The sequence below is a fragment of the Myotis davidii genome, unplaced genomic scaffold (assembly GCF_000327345.1).
Source record: "Myotis davidii unplaced genomic scaffold, ASM32734v1 scaffold79, whole genome shotgun sequence".
NCBI lineage: Eukaryota > Metazoa > Chordata > Mammalia > Chiroptera > Vespertilionidae > Myotis > Myotis davidii.
Genome location: NW_006294339.1, coordinates 8,629,010 through 8,647,676, shown reverse-complemented (window position 1 = coordinate 8,647,676; position 18,667 = coordinate 8,629,010). Strand labels below are relative to the sequence as shown.

At 39.3% G+C, this 18,667-nt stretch overlaps 1 protein-coding gene across 2 annotated transcripts in view; it reads right to left on the bottom strand.

Moving 5' to 3' along the window:
- LOC102755954 (nuclear factor 1 A-type-like) overlaps positions 1-18,667 on the bottom strand; it is a 144,752-nt gene that overhangs the window by 7,058 nt on the left and 119,027 nt on the right. Inside the window, exon 4 of one of the 2 annotated variants that reach the window (XM_015566980.1) lies at positions 15,464-15,578. The exons of the other annotated variant lie outside the window; for it this stretch is intronic. Coding sequence (XP_015422466.1) covers positions 15,484-15,578 — 95 coding nt within the window. The 3' untranslated portion in view covers positions 15,464-15,483. Of the gene's footprint in view, positions 1-15,463; positions 15,579-18,667 lie in introns of those variants that run through there. 2 annotated transcript variants of the gene reach the window in all.

Genomic DNA, 18,667 nt, shown 5'->3' with positions numbered 1-18,667 from the left:
AGCCCCCGAGGGGTCCCAGACTGCGAGAGGGCACAGGCCGGGCTGAGGGACGCCCCCCCTCCCCAAGTGCACAAACTTTTGTGCACTGGGCCTCTAGTCCTATATAATAAAGGTCGAATATGCCAATTGTTCAACCAGGAGTTCGATTGGGAGTTTGACTGCTCACTATGATGTGTGCTGACCACCAGGGAGCGGTGCAGAACATGGAAGGTGTCAGCAATGTGGTGCTGGCAGCAGGCAGCAGTGGAGGCACTGCTGGCCCCAATGGGCTCCAACGATAGCAGGACCACAGCAGAATGGTGGAGCAGGTGAGCGAGCAGTGCCAGGCCAAGGCAGGTGCGAGTGGGGCCGATCGCCCTGCAGCAGCGGCAGTGGGAGGGGGGCCGCTGCCTAGCTCCCAGGTGCTGAGGGAGCCAGGCGGGGGGGGAGGGGGGCGGCCCAACCAATCACCCCACAGATGGGATGGTAGAGCAGGTAAGGGGGCGGCGCCAGGCCATGGCAAGGTGCCAGGTGGGGCTGCAGGGCTGTGAGGCTGGAGGCACAAGCTGGGGCTGTGAGCCTGGGGATGCGAGCTGGGGCCAGATCCCCACAGGCAATCCCTGGGGATCCCGTGTGTGCACAAATTTGTGCACTGGGCCTCTAGTAACTATATAATTGATTAAAGAATTCTATCAGGCATCTACTAGTACATTTTTCTCAGAACAAAAGTAACCTGCTGACTGAGATGACAAACACCGCTAAAACTGACTTCTCAGGCCCAGCTGGTGTGGCTCAGTGGATGAGCGTTGATCTACAAACCAGGAGGTCATGGTTCAATTCCTGGTAATAGCACATGACTGGGTTGCAGCCTTGATCCCCAAGAGGGGGAATGCAGGAGGCAGTCAATGATTCTCATCAGTGATGCTTCTATCTCTCTCTCCCTCTCCCTTCCTCTCTGAAATCAGTAAGAATATATATATTTTTAAAAACTGATTTCTCAGAGGTGCTGTGACTATATTACTAACAATGTTTAAAACAATAGACATGGCCGAACCGGTTTGGCTCAGTGGATAGAGCGTCGGCCTGCGGACCGAAAGGTCCCGGGTTCGATTCCGGTGAAGGGCATGTACCTGGGTTGCGGGCACATCCCCAGTGGGAGATGTGCAGGAGGCAGCTGATCGATGTTTCTCTCTCATCGATGTTTCTAACTATCTATCTCTCTCCCTTCCTCTCTGTAAAAAATCAATAAAATATATTTTTTTAAAAAAAGATACATTCCTTTAAAAAAAATAAAAAATAAAACAATAGACATGAACAACCCTGAAGTACAAAACGGCTGTTTCAGGAAATGTCCAGTAAAGCTGAACAATTCTAATCAAGGCAAATACAACACTTGCTCCAACTCACAAGTTTGATAACTTCAAGTTATGTGCATATCATGATGGGTTGATTCAACAACAGAGAATTTTCATAGACCCTTTGTTAAAGATTTCCTCAAACTGGCCAGTGTCCAGCTCTTTAGCAATATATGTTATTCCTAATTTTCCCATGTGTAACTGGGACACTTCAAGGGAAAAGGTTTCCAGTCTGAATCCCCATAGCTTCTCCTCCCTCCCCACTTCCATAGAGGAGATAAGGAACAGATGAAGCTAACCTTTCTGACAATGGCAAGGTCTCCATGCCTGTTAAGAAAATAAATAAGTACATAAATAAAACTCCAAAAAACAGGTTTGTGATGTAAGGCATACTCCACACACCATGATTCATGAAAATGACCACTTTTAACATCACACCCTTTTAATGCTTTAGCAGTGGTTCTCAACCTTCTGGCCCTTTAAATACAGTTCCTCATATTGTGACCCCCCCCCAACCATAAAATTATTTTTGTTGCTACTTCATAACTGTAATTTTGCTACTTTTATGAATCATAATGTAAACATCTGATATGCAGGATGGTCTCAGGCGACCCCTGTGAAAGGGTCGTTTGACCTCCAAAGGAGTCGCGACCCACAAGTTGAGAACTGCTGCTTTAAAGAAAAAAAACTCTGATGCCTTTATGCATGGTATAAAAACATTATTAAAGCACAATGGTCACATATGTAAGGAACTGTGTAAATAGTGAAATTGATTCTCCATCCTGGTTTTGGTCTCCGACAGTGCTAGGGCAAGTTGTACCATGGCTTCCCATTCCTGTGTGATCTACAGAGCCTCTGCAGGCTTGAGGTTCATAAAGTCCCAGTTTCCATTGGGATATAAAAGATAATGAGCTTAGCCCAGCATATAATAATGTAGTGCACATCTATATTCTCTGACCAAAAAATGCAAGCAGATCGCAAGGATTAATATTAAACTTCCAGTGTCCCCTATCTCTTTTGGAAATGATGAAAGCCATGACCCCTCTTCCCAATAAAATATGTGTACTCACAAACATACACCACTTTGTGTGTCAATTCAGGGGATTCTCAGATACCCTGAAGTCAGTACATGAATGGAGGTGAAGAACCCCCAATTCAATAAGAAGAAAGCCCCAGTGTACAAACACTATCTTAGTATTGTAAAACTTTCAGAGAGGCAAAGGCAAAATTAGAATCCACCGTGTAGTGTGAATAAAAGAGTGGTACCTAAATTACAAAATATGTCTCTGTAGATTTAGATATATATTTCTGTTTTAACCGCTTAGCAACAATGAGATACTAGTAAATATGTTTGGCCAATGCTACTGAAGTCATGAAACACATAAACATCCCCACCAGCTTTCTCCTAAAGTCTCGGCTATACAAGAAGGAAAACAACATTTATTAAGTATCTTCTAGGTGCCAGTGACTATGTTAAAAACTTTTGGACATGACCTCATTTCTTCTTAATAACAATGCCACAATATAGACATTATCATTACCCTTGGTAGAGTTGGAGAAATTGAGGGCAATAGATAATAAGCCACATGCCTGGAGTCCCGAAGTTAAGTGGCAGAGCTCTGACTGAATACAGTAACTGATCTTTAAGCCTTTATTCTGTTACATTTGTGAGTTTATAAGCCACTGAAGTCAGGTTTATTCTAATTCTACTTCAATACGACTGAGAAACCTTTCCTCTCCAAAATAAAGGTTAGTCATGAATGGAGCTCTGGGGCAAATAGTTCCTGTCCTTCTTTGACCTGTGCCTCCAAAGTGCTATTTCCTAATCTCAAGCTTTCCCAATAAGATGCGGCTCAGGTCCTGTGGGACCAACCCTTCCTGACTTTAGCTCTGTCATGATTTTTAACCAAAACTTGTACTCCGAATGGCTCTTAAAACACAGGTAAAGAAAAGCTACAAAGGAAAAATACAGATCACCTGTCCTAACCATAAATTGTATAATTACTTATAGTTTTCTTCCAGGCATAATGATGCACATTAATAGAGTTCACACAATAGATATAGGCTATGTGAAATTTTAATCAACTTCCTTTCTAGAGAATATATACACAGATAAAGAAAATAGTACAGTAAAGATTACTGCTACACATTGATACCAGAGATAGTACATGAATAATTATTTTAAAATATGCCACAAAGGCAATTAATTTGCCAGAGCAATTAGTCATGTCTTGTTGAATTGACCAGTTTTTTAAAACCTAGACTCACTATTCAATTCAGCTGAAACAGTGAAACTTGTTTCAAGTTTTAAGACCTCACTGGAAGAACCTCTATGTTCCACCACGACACTCCCATCCACCTGTCACCAGAACAAAAAGAATTAGCTACCTTTCCTTCAAAGTCTTTTATGTATCATAATATTTTTCATATACACCTATTTTTATATTCAGGAGTTGTGAGGGTGTTAGGCAGAAACTGGAACCCACAGTACTGATTTGGGCATCCCACGAAGGACAAGTTTCCAAAGTTATGTAAATAAATGCACCTTCTACGAAAAAATTATATGATGACCACACTGGATTATTACCCAAACCTCACATAGAACAGAAAATGAACCAAGAAGTCACTATCACGAGATTTAATTGTGCCAAATATCACTATTACAGAGTATATTAGCACCATGCAGTTATTAAACATCAATATTTTCCCTTGCACTTGGTAACATCAGCAATTTGGGGGAATTATCAAGCTCTTGGCAAATAACCCATCAAGCATGCCAAGGGTTTCTCTAACCAAAGCAAGGGACATGAGTGATGAACACATGTACCTCAGTCTGTGTCCTCATGTCCAGCTGTTTGGTTCCCTGTTTGGGTCAGAACGACCTTAGCAGAGCTGAGGGCAGAATTTGATTCTGAGTCACATGGGAAAGGGATGGACAAGTTCTGAAATATTTCAAACCTCATGTTACTGAAATATGTTAGTGGCCTGATTTGCACAGACAATATAAAAAAGAAGTCATTCATAGGTCATATAGTATCATCCTTGTTCAATTACAGCTTGCTATATGGGGAGGTGGTTTATCTCACCTACTGGAACAAGTTGCATTCTACAATGATGGTGAGGTAGACTTTCAAAGTCTTTTATGTTCAGTGGTCATCATTGGAAAGGACCTTATATTAATCAGCTTTAGAGAAAGTGAATATTTTTATCAATGGGGCTAGTCTTTTGATTTTTTAATCTAGTCCTTTGACATTTTACCTAGTTCTAAATATATATAATGATGTCTCCTTAAAAAATGTGGCCTTTTGTCTTCAACAGTAGGTGCCTTTAATGCTTCTGTTTTCAAAACAGGAAACTTGGAACTTGCTTATCAAAAATTTACAGCATTACATGATCAATAACTGGACAGACATGGCCCCATTAAAGTTTTTCAGCTGTGTTACATATAAGAGAATATTCATATAAGCAATGTAATATTTTATCCTTAAATAACAGTACAAGTCATTTTCAGCATTTTGCCAATGTTAAAAAATTCATCAAATGTACTTTTTAATTCTCATTAAGAACACATTTTAAAGCAACACTACGAATTCTGTTTAGATATTTTTCAGTTTTAAAAGAAATTTATTCACTGAGAAACAAATTTTAATAAATATGTCACTGTAGGCCACTTCTTCTGTAAAGAGTCCAGATGTATCTAGCACTACCTGGTATTAGAAAAAGAGGAAAAGCCGGTCTCATCTCTGCACTGCTTTGCAAACTTCATAACAATGTAGGAGTTAAGTTACAGGGAGCTAAGGGAGTTTATGGAAACTAAGGCCTATTTCACAAATGGTACTGATTTTAGCAAGCAAAGTAGAAACTTCAGTGACATTTTCTATACTGGCTTTTGAAGTATTGAATAAAATATCCTATCCTATATATAATAATTAAAGGGTAATATGCTAATTAGGCTGGACGAAGCCGAGGCCGGAGGGAAACCTGGGTCCCGGGTGCCAGAGGGAAGCCGGTGCCGGCAGCCAGGGGAAGGAAGGCCTACTCTTGCACAAATTTCATGCATCGGGCCTCTAGTATATAATAAAAGCATAATATGCAAATCGACCGAACAGCGGAACAACTGGCTGAACAACCGGTCACTATAATGCACACTGACCACCAGGGGGAAGATGCTCAATGCAGGAGCTGCCCCCTGGTGGTCAGTGTGCTCGCACAGGGGGAGCGCTGCTCAGCCAGAAGCCGGGCTCATGGCTGGGGAGCACAGCGGAATATCCTGATAAACTATAGTAGAACATGAGGGTGAATCCTCTTCTGACCTCAAGGTGTGAACCTCTCTCTCTCTCTGATATAATTCACGAATTTATAACTTTTAATCAACTGTTCCCTCAGGCCTAGGCAAAATCATGAAATGATGCCCTTCACACACCTGTAAGAAAAAAAAAAACAGCTGAAACATGGCTGACCACCTGCAGACTTAGATTTAATTATGGGGCTGCCTCCAAACTCCAACACTTCCAATGAAATTCAGTGGTGCTTTTTTTTAAGTCAGGCAGGTCAATAGTTTGAGAGCCATGAAAGATATAAGCAAGTCCCTATGTATGCCTGATGCATCAGCAGGCCTTACACTGTTTGACTGGCAGGAGGAGGGGGCACCATGTGCGTGCAATGAGAAGAGCAGGGCAGCCAGGAGAAGTTGAGTAACATGCACTCTGACCATATTTCAAGCCACCAGAATTGCAAGGTTGTTAATAAATGCTAAACTATCCCTTTATGAAACCCTGGACGTCCTTTCCAAGAAACTTTACTCAAGCAATAATAAATATTCAGGGTACAGTTATTTGGTATGAAGGGCCTTTTATCCAGGGAAAACAGTAAAATAAGATCACCATAGAGCTGAGGTTCTTCTAACTCAGGTTTGACTTGGGTAGGAAACTATGCCCACATGCCTTTGCAGATTTCAATGATACAGCATCAACTTGAGATAAAAATGGAAAAAGAATAAAAATATAGGCCCATCATGAACAAGATCATGTTCACTAGCTCATCCTTGGAGATTCTCATTTGCATTCTGTCCCAAGTGAAAGTGAATAGTCACAACCTTGCTCTCCTGTTGATACAAATATTCACACATAACCTGCAGCTGGCACACGCTCGCCTCCATCCACTCTAGACAGATACATTCATGAACTCAAATATCACCTGCCCACCAGAAATTTCTAAGGGTCTCAATCAAAGTCTGTGAAGCAGTTGGAGAAGTCAAAAGTATTTTCACATGCTGTAAATATTTACACACGGCCAAACTCAGGCCATGTTAAATTTGTAATTTCATTATTGGTATCCTTGAGGTTATACTTGGTTTCTGTCTTACTTTTCTTATTTTGCACTCACTGCAATTGATCCAATTCCTTGAAACAAGAGGGCATGGCCAGGTCAGGGAAAACAGTGGAACGGGCAAAGGAATGGCCAGAGGGAGCCGAGGCTAGCTTCCTCTGTGGGCTCTGCCAGGTCACCTTTGGTGAGCAGGCCACCGTGTGAAGACAGCCAGGGAACACTCACACTGAGGCACAAGCTAATGCAGCTGCCAAATTAAAAATACGTATGGTCAACTTTCGATTATCCCAAGTGGTTTAACCACACGTCTTCCTTCTTCCCACTGCCCAACCTCAGTCTGGGTTGCAACCCAGATGCAGAACAGGGTGGGGGGTCTGCAAGTCTGAATGGAGTGTCTGTGTCTGAACGTGCGGTCCCAACTCTACTGAATTGTGCATTTTCTTTTATGAACCAGACTACAAAGTTCTTTTTTACAAATAAGGACAATTGCAATATATATGAATGAATAGTGTTACTAAAAGCTAGCTCACATACCTATTTTTTTTATGTTGCTGAAAATGAAGTTCTTTAAAATCATAGGCAGATGCTTAGTAGATGATAGAAGAAAGAACTTTATAAACTTTGTTCATTCATCCCTTGACTCATTCATTTATTCAAAAAGCTTTATAGGGTCCTTACCATGTCGGACACTGTCCCGGGCACTCTGGACATAAGATAAAGATAAGTCAGTACCTACTCATGGGGCTCAGAGTCGCTACTGGATAATAAATGCTTATTATCATGTTTTCTAAATCTAAAATATCCCTCTAGATTAATTTCACTGTCTTCAAAGTAAATGTAATTTATTTGGCAGCTCAATAGAGCAGTACACTTTAGTGTGTCACCAAAGTGGCCTATAAGAAAATTTCCACTGGGGTAAAAGGCAAAATTTTGGCAGTAGGTGGAGTCTGTCTTCAATGTCTGCTCCACCCTATGTCCTTGAACACAGAAAGCCAGCTTGCTAGCCTGTCCCTCTTTTAAAACAAACTTCTATATTATCCATCTCCCTTCCTTTAAATCTCAAACCAACAACTTCATTCTCCTACAACTACAAATCCAATAACCCAATTTGTTCATTCAAATTCACACTATACACGTATATGACTAATGGAAAAAAAAGACAAAAAACCTCTACTGGGGTTTTCTCTTTTTATAAAAAACAGGCTCTTTCCCCCAAATATCTAATTGATGGAATATATAAGAGAGAAAATATTTAACTAAGGGGAATAGTTCCTCATGTCACTTATTTACTCTAGATATTTATAACCTGTATTCTAAAACAAGTTATTTAAGCTCTCAAAAAAGTGGTTTTCTTCATTGGTAAAATAGAAATAATTGTAGTATATAAGACTTAAAAGGTTGTTGAGAAATATGAGATCATTCCTGAAAGCATTTAGCCTGGTATAATAAGCTGTTACTATTTATTATCATCATCACCATCATTTAAATATTATTGCTAATAAATAGTAATCTGGCAATTCATTTCTGACCTGTAGCCAACCGCTGATTCAAAAAGGAAGACAATCATGGAACCAAAAATTCCTCAATATTATTAAAGCATCATAAGACCTCAATGACTAAAAATCAATTTTATTGTATCATTGTAATCTTCTCATTGAAAAGCAGATACTGTTTGTTCTTTAAGTCAACAAATGCAATTATCACAGAGCCTAAGGATATAGGAGCTATGAAGGCACATGGGAGGGAAGTTCCTTAAAAGAACGTCACAAATAACCAGCAGTAATTCTGGAGCTCAAAGCCCATGAACTTATCTGTTTCAGTTCACTAAACTAGAGAAGTGGGAAGCAGGTTATACTAAGATACCAATAAGCCACAAAAGTGTACAAACTTCCTTCCTGATACAGCATACTCCTTACAATCTATTTCCTTGCTTGAAATTTATTGCTATAAATACAAAGCGTGAAAAATATGAAACGATGCCAGTTCCGTCATCCCTTTGGCCCCAAACCTTTGCTAAATTTATGCATGTTTCTAGCTTGTTTAAATGCCAAAGAGCTGGGCAAACTAGGAGAATATTAAGCTCTTCTCTTCGGTAAAGAAGTCCACCTGAGCAAAGCATGCAGCTGGAGACAAGAGCCAAGGGAAACAAGATAAAAACATTCACTTTGCAGATGAGAATAATAGGTTTGAGATGTCCAATCTGGAAGGATTACGATGAAATCATCTCTCAATACAAGTGATCTTTGGAAATCTTGCAAATTTCCCAAAGCTTTATCTGTTCTTCTAGCCCAGTGGTTTTCAACTGGTGTGCTAAAAGAATTTTTAAAATATGCAATACCTGACTATTTAGTCAGGGCACTGACCTCTTTTCTCTTAGATTGTCAAATGAAAAATGACAACAGCCAACACAACAACAGTCATCCTGTGAATGAATACCTATTTTTTGCCAGATCAGCAAAATACTTATTTTTGGTGTGCCTCAGAATTTTAGTAATTAGTTTATTTGTGCCATGAAATGAAAAATGTTGACTATTGCTGCCCTAGTCTTTGTTTAATAATGGATAGAAGAGCAATATATATACATACATATATGTGTGTGTTTATATATATTCATGAGAACAATGTATGACTCAGCATGAGAGTGGTCAGAGATGCATGGTCCATACTAGAAAGCATCTATAAATAAAGATATCACTAGCCCAGCTCATGTGTCTCACTGGTTGAGCGTTAACCTATGAACCAGGCAATCATGGTTCAATTCCTGGTCAGTGCACATGCCCGGATTGTGGGCTCAATCCCCAGTGTGGGGTGTGCAGGAGGCAGCCGATCAATGATTCTCTCTCATCATTGATGTTTCTATCTATCTCTTCCTCTCCCTTCCTTTCTCTGAAATCAATAAAAATATATATATTTTTTAAAAGGTATCATTCAATAGAAAACAGTCTTTCATGACTCAGGGCTGTGATAGATGCTGCAAAAAAATTGTATGTGCAAACAAATCTCAATGCTCATGTCTCCACTTCCACATTTGAAGTTATGATAATAATTTAATCCCTAATAAGAACTATTCAGGGTGAAAAAAGAAACATTCAAAACTTGGACTTGTTGAAACTAATGATATTTTTCTAAATACAGGAATAACACAGCACAGAAAAACTGGGTTATTCTATTGTCCTTGTTACCTACCATGGGGGCAATTTGAAGATTTGAGTTCACCTATCTTCCCTTTACAATCTTTTTTTTAAAAATATATTTTATTGATCTTCCACAGAGAGGAAGGGAGAGAGATAGAAACATCGATGAGAGAGAAACATCGATCTGCTGCCTCCTGCACACCTCCCACCGGGGATGTGCCCGCAACCCAGGCACACGCCCTTGACCGGAACCGAACCAGGGACCCTCCAGTCCGCAGGCCGACGCTCCATCCACCGAGCCAAACTGGTTTCAGCCCTTTACAATCTTATTCCACTTGAGGAAAACCACATTTCCCACTGCAGAGGTGAGAGCTCCCTGGACTGAGGAATTCAAGTTTGGTATAGCTTACCTGAGATTCTGCCCAGCTACCATCATTTTCTGGCCCCAGCATGAGAAAATCTTTGAGAATCATATTCATAATCATGAGTATCTATCATAATGCTCTGTACTAATAGAAAAATGTCTGGAAAGAAATATACCAAGATGCTAATGATAATTGTTTTTAGATGGCAGAACTATGTTTGATATCTCTTCCTTCTATTTTCATGTATATTTCAAATGGCCTATAATAAGTTAATTACATTTTATATAAAAAATCTATAAACATTTAAGGTATGTATATTTATTGTGAGCCTAGGTGCATATTTTGACATATACTTTGAAAGCTGATTCTTGCCCTCAGAGCAATTTATATAGGAAAGTGATTTCTTTAAAAGATAAGCAAATAATATACCAAATCCAGTTAGGTTAACCCTAAATGGTTAATGATGGCATCCAAGAGAGCAAATCTGGACACAAATAAGGACTTTGACAGAGTACACAGGTTTCGGTTTCTCTAAAGTATAAGATGTAAATTTGACAGACAATGCAACTCTCTCAATATTTTTTTCCCTCTGAAAACTCAACTCCTACTTGATATGATTAGAATGCAATAGGTCAACTGCTGATAGAAAAAAAAAAACTTGCATTTTTTGGTTTCCAAGGTGCCTTTATTCAGGAATTCTATGGGCTCCTTTACCCAGGGCCACTCAGAGGCAGCAGGAAACCCACGCTTCCCAGGCAGCCTTGGGAATGCCACCTCTATCTGGTCCTCTAATTAAAGGGGCAGTTACTGTTACGAGCTCCATTCAGTACTTCCTCATAGAGCATGTCATAAAATAAGTATCTTCAACTGCCCACTACTTAATCACTAAGAAACCAATCATGTCTGAGCCCTCTTTAAAGTCTTAAATCTTAGACTCTAGACAAGTTTATTAAAAATGTTGAATCATATTCAACATAAAGCTTAATATGTATTTTATGAAAATTAACAATCAAAGAAATACAAGAACAGCCTTGATAATACAAGAATGATAACAAGCCACTTACTGTGTACAAGGGCTGGTGCTATAGACCTTACATATACTGTATTATTTAATCCTAACAACCCTATGATATACTACTATTACTCCTATTTCACAGTCAGCAAAATGGACCTTGGCATGCCTAGGTAATCTGTCCAAGGTCACAAAGCACAGCGCCAATTCAGATCTTCTTGACTTTAAAGACCAAGCTTCTAATATGTCAAACTGCTTCCCTGGGAATAAAAATAAAAGTGGGAGTCTGAGTCTTTTCAAAACTACAAACCAAAACAAAGAGAAAAAACACCCAAATACTTGTTTTTTCTTGCCGTGTTCTTAAACCACTATATGTTTTTCCTCCCTCTGCTGAGCTCACTCTCATCCCAGCACGAACCAGGATACACTCAGGCAGCGTGCAGCAGAAAGAATGACGAATGGGTCAGAACTGGCTTGCAGCAGGATTTTCAGATGTGAGATCTTACTGGTGTACAAGAACATGAGTTCCATCATAGTGTTGTGAACAGAAAACAAGAAAGGATGATCAGTTCTAGGGAAGGCTTCAAAGTAGCTAAGTGGTCTCTCTTGGCTGAATAGTAAAGAAAGGAAGCACTTGACCTGTTCCTGCTCCACTGTGGCTCCACTGGGAGTTCTCACTTTTTAAATAATACTTCACACATTGCAGATAGTGCTTTACCTTACCCATTTGTGAAAAGCTGAGTCAAAAAAATAAAAGCTCAGTACATTCATGAGGCGCATCATCTCTGCTGAAATTTTGTTCAATTCTCTATTAGTTTGCCTCAGCAAAAGTCCACACACACACACACACACACACACACACACACCAAAATCAACATACACATTTCTGCCTGAAATGATAACTCATGGGATGTGATTAACATGAAAGTATGTTCTAATCTTTTAAAAACTTGTGTGTAGATAAGTAAAAGTTCTATGCCTAATGAAAGCAAAGGGAGGTGTAGGGAGAGGCTCTAGGGTCAAGCCTCGGGCTGACCTGTGGCAGGGCCACGAACAAGTCCCAGCCTGGAGGGCAGCGCTCTCCTAGCATAACTAAACCTGACCTTGTAGCCTCCCTAATTCCTTCCTAAGTAGCTAATGGGCTGTGGGAGGTGCAGCAAGGATTGGCAAAACAAGAACATCTGTATACATGTTAATCTACCCTGGTTTTAATCAGACTATAAAATAAAGCATCGGCTTGCAGGCTGGGTCTTTTGTGTCCTCATCCAGGCACAGGAGATCCACCGAGCCCCAGCTGAATTCTCTTGTTTGTCTTTTCCTCAATCCTTCACTGCCCCTCCTCAGGTTCACCCTTGGCCATGCTGGTGTGGCACATGGAGGTAGAAAAAGTGAACACAGTGGGTGACACCAGAGAAGGCCTTTCATTCATGAATCACTTTGCTGCTGGGGCCACAAAGATCCCACTTCCTAGAAGATCAACTCACAGGAACTCCATCTGGGCACATCTTAACAGTGCTTCTGTGGTCACAGGTGAGCGCCTATGGCTACATATTCCCTGGATCCCTCCCACATTCTGGACTGTCAACTGAACTCTCCACACGCTATGAGGGCCCAGGTTTCTTTTTGATGACAGCTGTGAAGTTGGGGAGGGAGGCACGTGAATGTGGAATCAATAAATTGATTTCTAAAACAAAACCATGAAATTAAGAAGAAAGGAAAAGAAAGAAGAGGTAATAATAGACATTACAATTTCTGGTTAAACAGTTTTAAATATGAATATATGTAAAATGGGTCTAACGTTTATTACTCAGGAATACTTTCCCAGTGAGTATCTACTTAAATCTTAGAAAAATAAAAGGATCAAAGAAAAATACCAGTATTCCCCAAACTGACAATCCACGACATTTCATTTCTTAGAAATTGTACAAAAATCTTGAAGGTCTTCTCATTCAATCCATCGCAGCTACAAAATCTCTCAACCATATCAGCCGACCCACTCCCTCCCAGATGTGGGATCCCTAGGCTCTCCACATACCCAGTCCACTGTTAGACATCTTCAATTATTGTAACAACTTTCTTCATGCTGATTTGACTTCTGTCTGCCTCTACTCTATCACATTAATTCTAGTTATATACCTAAAGCTATCACGAGCTCACTTATCCTTTCATATGACAGCTCTCCAGAAACCAGGGATATTGGTCCCAATGCAAAGGCTTGCCACTACAGTACAACAGTGGAGGGAGAGATGGGGGACTGGGTGTGTAATCATGGGCAGAAAACAACAGTTCTGAAACACAAAGGAAAAGAATGGTTCCATGACTATCTTCAGTTTTAGGACACGCCTCACATCTTTAAAATGCTTCTTGACAACATCAGAAGTAGGAGAAATTCCATCTGGTCAGAGGATGCACAGAGAAGGAGGCAATATGTGTCTCCAAGATCATACTGACAAAAATCAGTAAAACCTGGGGAAGTTTTCAGATTGACTTCTAATTGTGCCTGTGCCTGAAGGAGCTAACACGCCAGTCACTGGTTTCAGTTTAAAGCCCCCAGAAATCCAACCAGTTTTCTGTCCTATCAACACAGTGAAATTGGTCTGATCTGAGCCCTTGCTAGATGCCAAGGTTGTATCTGTAGATTTTCTTCTTATCAACCAATGGCTGATACCATACCTTGAAAGTTCCTCAGCAAGAAACTGTGCACCCAGTCAAGTAAGATTCAGTATGTTGATAGAAAGACTGATTTCAAATGAACATAAACTATTGTAAAATAAAACACTTTTACCCATAAAAATGTTATATAAATGACTTTTGCATCTAAATACATACTGCAAAATAGAAATGAAAACTTCAATGTAGGGTATTAGTTGAATATTGTAAAACTGTGAAGCTCTGTACACTGTTGTGACCTGTGTCAGCACTGAAACACTGGAATGAACATGAGACCCCTGGAGTTCCCATCAGCCCAATGCAACAAACCTCTGGACCCTGCCTCTTCTGATAACCAAGGGTTTAAACTCAACCCAGTCTTACAACTTTCTGACCTTCTACTTTCACATTTTTATAAAGAAGCATCCAGTAACTAGGTCATCTCCAGGGGATCTAAATTTGCATGTTTCTAAATTTTTCCATATTTTGATGTCATCACTATAATACCTATAAGAAAGCCTCACTTCTGAGAGCTAAGTTTTTAATAAATCTGTTAAGCAAACCTTCAGAGAAATTGAAATGCTGTATATTACTTAGACTAAGCCTTGCTAGAAGTCTTGGGCAATTTAGTATAATATTAAGGGTACAGACTCAGAGGTTGAGTATAGCTAGGTCCAAATCTCAGGTCTATAATTCATATACTAGTATGACCTAGGGTAAACTCATTTACCTCTTTGTGCTTCAGTTTCCTCATCTATAAAATGGGGGTAATAATAGTGTTATTTCATAGGGTTGCCATTAGGACCTAACTGAAGTGACAGTAAAATAAATATATAATTGGCAATGGGCTTTACATCCATTGATGTGTCCTAGCATTACTCTAAGCCCTCTCAACTGAGAAAATTATGTGTGAGCTAACAGAATACAATCCCAGAGCCTAGAATAGTGGATACTAAGTAAATACTTATTGAGTGAATGAGTGAGCAAACTGAGAGAAAAAAGCTCTACAAGTTTTCAGTATCATCAAGTATATGTCAAAGGAATGCTCCCACAAGAACAAAATCACAGGTTGTCGATGTCCTCAACTCAGCATCCCTGGTAGGTAAGACCAGCAGCTGTTCGTTCGATTATATGAAGGTCAACACCCATTCTCCCTATAGCTCCATTATGTTCAGTAACTGTGTCGATCCAAGGGGGCCATAAGGTGGACTAAGGCAGACACAGTACAGTCAGACATCCACAACTAGAAATCAAATAACAGTTTAGTGCACTTTTGCTTTTTTGTCTTTACGGGAATAAAGATAGATGCAATTAAAAGGAAACTCACTTAACAAATCATTAAGGATTACACAGTAAAGGCATTGTTTTTAAGACAGGTCCTCCTGCTATGTCTTATATCAGGTACTACCTTTAGAGTCGTTTACAGGCATACTCTAAATTCAAAAAGATGTGTGGATCAGACAAGTCTGCAGAAAGTTCTACAACCCAGGAAAACCTGCTAGAAACTACGTGTGAATTAGTTCAAGCCTGAGTAACTTCCAGTCCATCAGCTAGCCGGCTCCGGTTCACTAATCACAACCTAAGTTTAATTCTGATCCTTTGTGCCTATGCCTAAGTAGGTCAGAATCTTAAGACAATAAACTAATCAGAGAAGTTCTTCTTCACTTCAAAACAGTCACAGGAAAAATGTAAGTCATTTTGATGAGGACAGTCCAGATGGAGAAAAGCCCATTCCAGCTGATTATTTCACAACTTGCTAAGTAGTTGGTAGCACCAAAAGGAAAAACAACAACAACAACATAAGAATTTATAGAGAGGGATTCATAGGAGCATCTATAATGTAACGACTTCTTCTTTGGTCAAAAATGAGTGTTTATAGACCACAACAGATATGCACACCTTAAAATCCACCCCAGAACCTGGGATCAAACTGTCAGTGCAGCTGAAGCCGGAACAACTGGCCAGGATCCTGGATGTGTACAGATTCCCCTCAAGGTATCTTACCACGTTATAGCCTGGTTCCTACTAAAGCAGATTTCTCTCCTCTTTTTAAAAAAACACTTTAATTCAGTCCAAATAACAGTTCTTGAGCATCCACTGTTACAAAGAACTGTCACAAGCACCAAGAAGACAGGGCCCAGTGTGGAAGACTAACTTTCACGCAACTAACTATAAACAGTAACTAGACTTAACATAAGCAACATAAACCATGTGTGATAGGTAAAGGATTAGGAAAAACCTAGTCAAGGAAGGCGAGGTAGCTTGTGCCTTATCCCACAAAAGATGGAGGCAGCTTGAAGGATGAGCAGGGTTTCAACAGGCTAGGAAGAACTGAGCACCCCAGACAGAAAAACAGGCATAGGAAAAGGGGAGGAGGACAAGTTACGTACAAACAATGCATCTGTTCTTTAAGTAAGGGAGGGTGGCAAGTAGCCCCACATAACTGTGTGCTTTAAGCATGACATGTACACTTGAGCATTTGAAGTGTCAGCATTTACTTTCTCCCCATCAATAATATTATGATACATTCAAAGTATTCCTGAACTCATTCTAGAATAAAATTTGCTGGCCTATAAGGTCTTTCCTGGTACTTGCCCCCTTCATTTAGACAGGACAGACTTTTACATGGGGCTCATGGAGAAAACCGAAACCATAGGAGTCAATGGAACTCAGAATAAAAAACACATTTTGAAATAAAGGTTAAGGTTTCATACCAACAGACCTTGCTAGGTCAGCAAAAATGTAGGTGTTAACAGGAAATCATTATATTGTGTAATCCCCATTTCACCCTCCACAAAATTGCACTATAATTCAAAATAAGTGAAGCAACAATTGGATGGATGACCAGTTTTTGTTGTTTACATAGTTTAATGCACAAATGTGCAGTTTCCATGACTTTCCAAGTGACGTGATTTACATGAAGCTTTAACAATAAATAAATTTGAAGTGCTGTATATAGTTAGCATATGGTGAAAATTTCAAGCAAACCTCTTTCTTCCATTCCCTGGAAGACATTTAAGACATTCTCCCCTATTGAGATGTTTTTGTCTTTAATTTACACCCTGCTAATTTTCCTCCTATGTAATAAATTTTTTGTTTTATAAATAAAATGTAAGGGTGGAAAATAAAACAAAACAAAAAACATCTTCTTTACACATTAATGCCACAATAATCAGTAACAACTGCACACAGACTACATAAATATTTATAAATTTGCCATTTTAAAAGTTAGTCATAGATACCACAAATACTTATATTACTATGTAATAATTTGTGGCCTCTCCATAGACCTGTCATGTATCATCCTTCTATAACCACCTGGCATGTCAGAATACCTGGGAAGAAATTAACAGAATTATTTGCAATAAATCCCCCCCCAAAAAAAAAACCTTCTTAGAAACAAGCACAAATAAATCCTTAAACAGCAAAGTGTTCTGTTATCAATATTTTTAAACCCTTCCATACGAATCTCATATAAAAAAGATTTCCCAGAGAACATAGCTTGACCCAGGTTACGGCCATGACCTTATTGCACCCTCCTTCTCCCAGTTTCACCACATTGTTTTCCTTCCCTTTCACCTACTTGGATTTTATGTAGAAGAATCCAGATAAAGTTTATGACCACAGTTACATTATAGGAAGAAAACACCTTAATTCCTTCTAACCCAAAATAGGAAATAAGTGATAAAAGCAAAATCTGAATCTAAAGTCACCCTTGGCACCCATCCTTCTGGACTATCAGGATGATCGATGTGTTTGCCATGCTAAGTCAGATGTGATCCAACACGCGTCCAAGACAGCGTCAAGAGAGGACAGAGCTACTGCTCAATATTTACTGACAAACTAACGAATGCATTGGCACCTGACTTTTATTAAAGAAAAAAAAATATTATCTTACCTATGATCATTGGCTAAAATCATCATTTAAAAATACCAATATTTAGGTAATTTAATGAATGCTCCTAATCCAGAAATTGCCCCTGGAGCCACTTGGCAGTTTTTGTTTTGAGCAACATTTCTATCCCAACCTGCTACAGATCTTTTACCTGAAATAACTCATTAAAATGCTCTTGTGAAAGGAGAGCACAACATGACTGCCTTCCCTTTGTTTAATGGCACAGGACCTCTCTCTCTCTCTCTCTCTCTCTCTCTCTCTCTCTCTCTCATAAATTCATTCTAATTAAATTATGCTTCTCAAGGTGCTCCCCCTCATGCAAGCCTTATGTAATTGTACCTAATATTTTCTCCACAATTGATGTTGCATTAAAGAGGCTTTAACTACCTGCTATCTTCCTAATGGCCTTCATTCTTTTTATTTTCTTTTTTTTTTTTTTAGCTCAAAGGAGACAGGAATTTGACATAACAAACTCTGTTTTAAGAGTTTGTCTTGAGCTTTCATCAGTTCTTTATAATTTCCTTAATGATACATAATAAACACAAAGGCTCAAAAAAATATATCTCTTTGAACACCAAAAAGAGCATTACATTTTAAAGCTCAATGAAAGTAAGGAAATAGTTCAGTTAATGGGTCATTAGCCAGTTTTATCTCAGGACAGTGATGCTACAGGTGAGAGGATGTGCTGATTCAAATGAGTACAATGAATCTTGCAAAATTATCAACAATCATTACATTTTCCATAGAGGTAGTAAAGGATATTGATTCTTTAAGCTACCAGGATGCATTTTCATATAATTGGGTGTTGTTGTTTTTTAAAGCCAAATCTAAGAAAATATGTGAAATCTCAATACATATCTTGGCCTGTGTTGCAGATTCTCATCAGAATTTTCTATTTTTAAATAAAATGTAGAGGGAGTAGTTGTTTTCTATTTCACACTTTTCTGTGT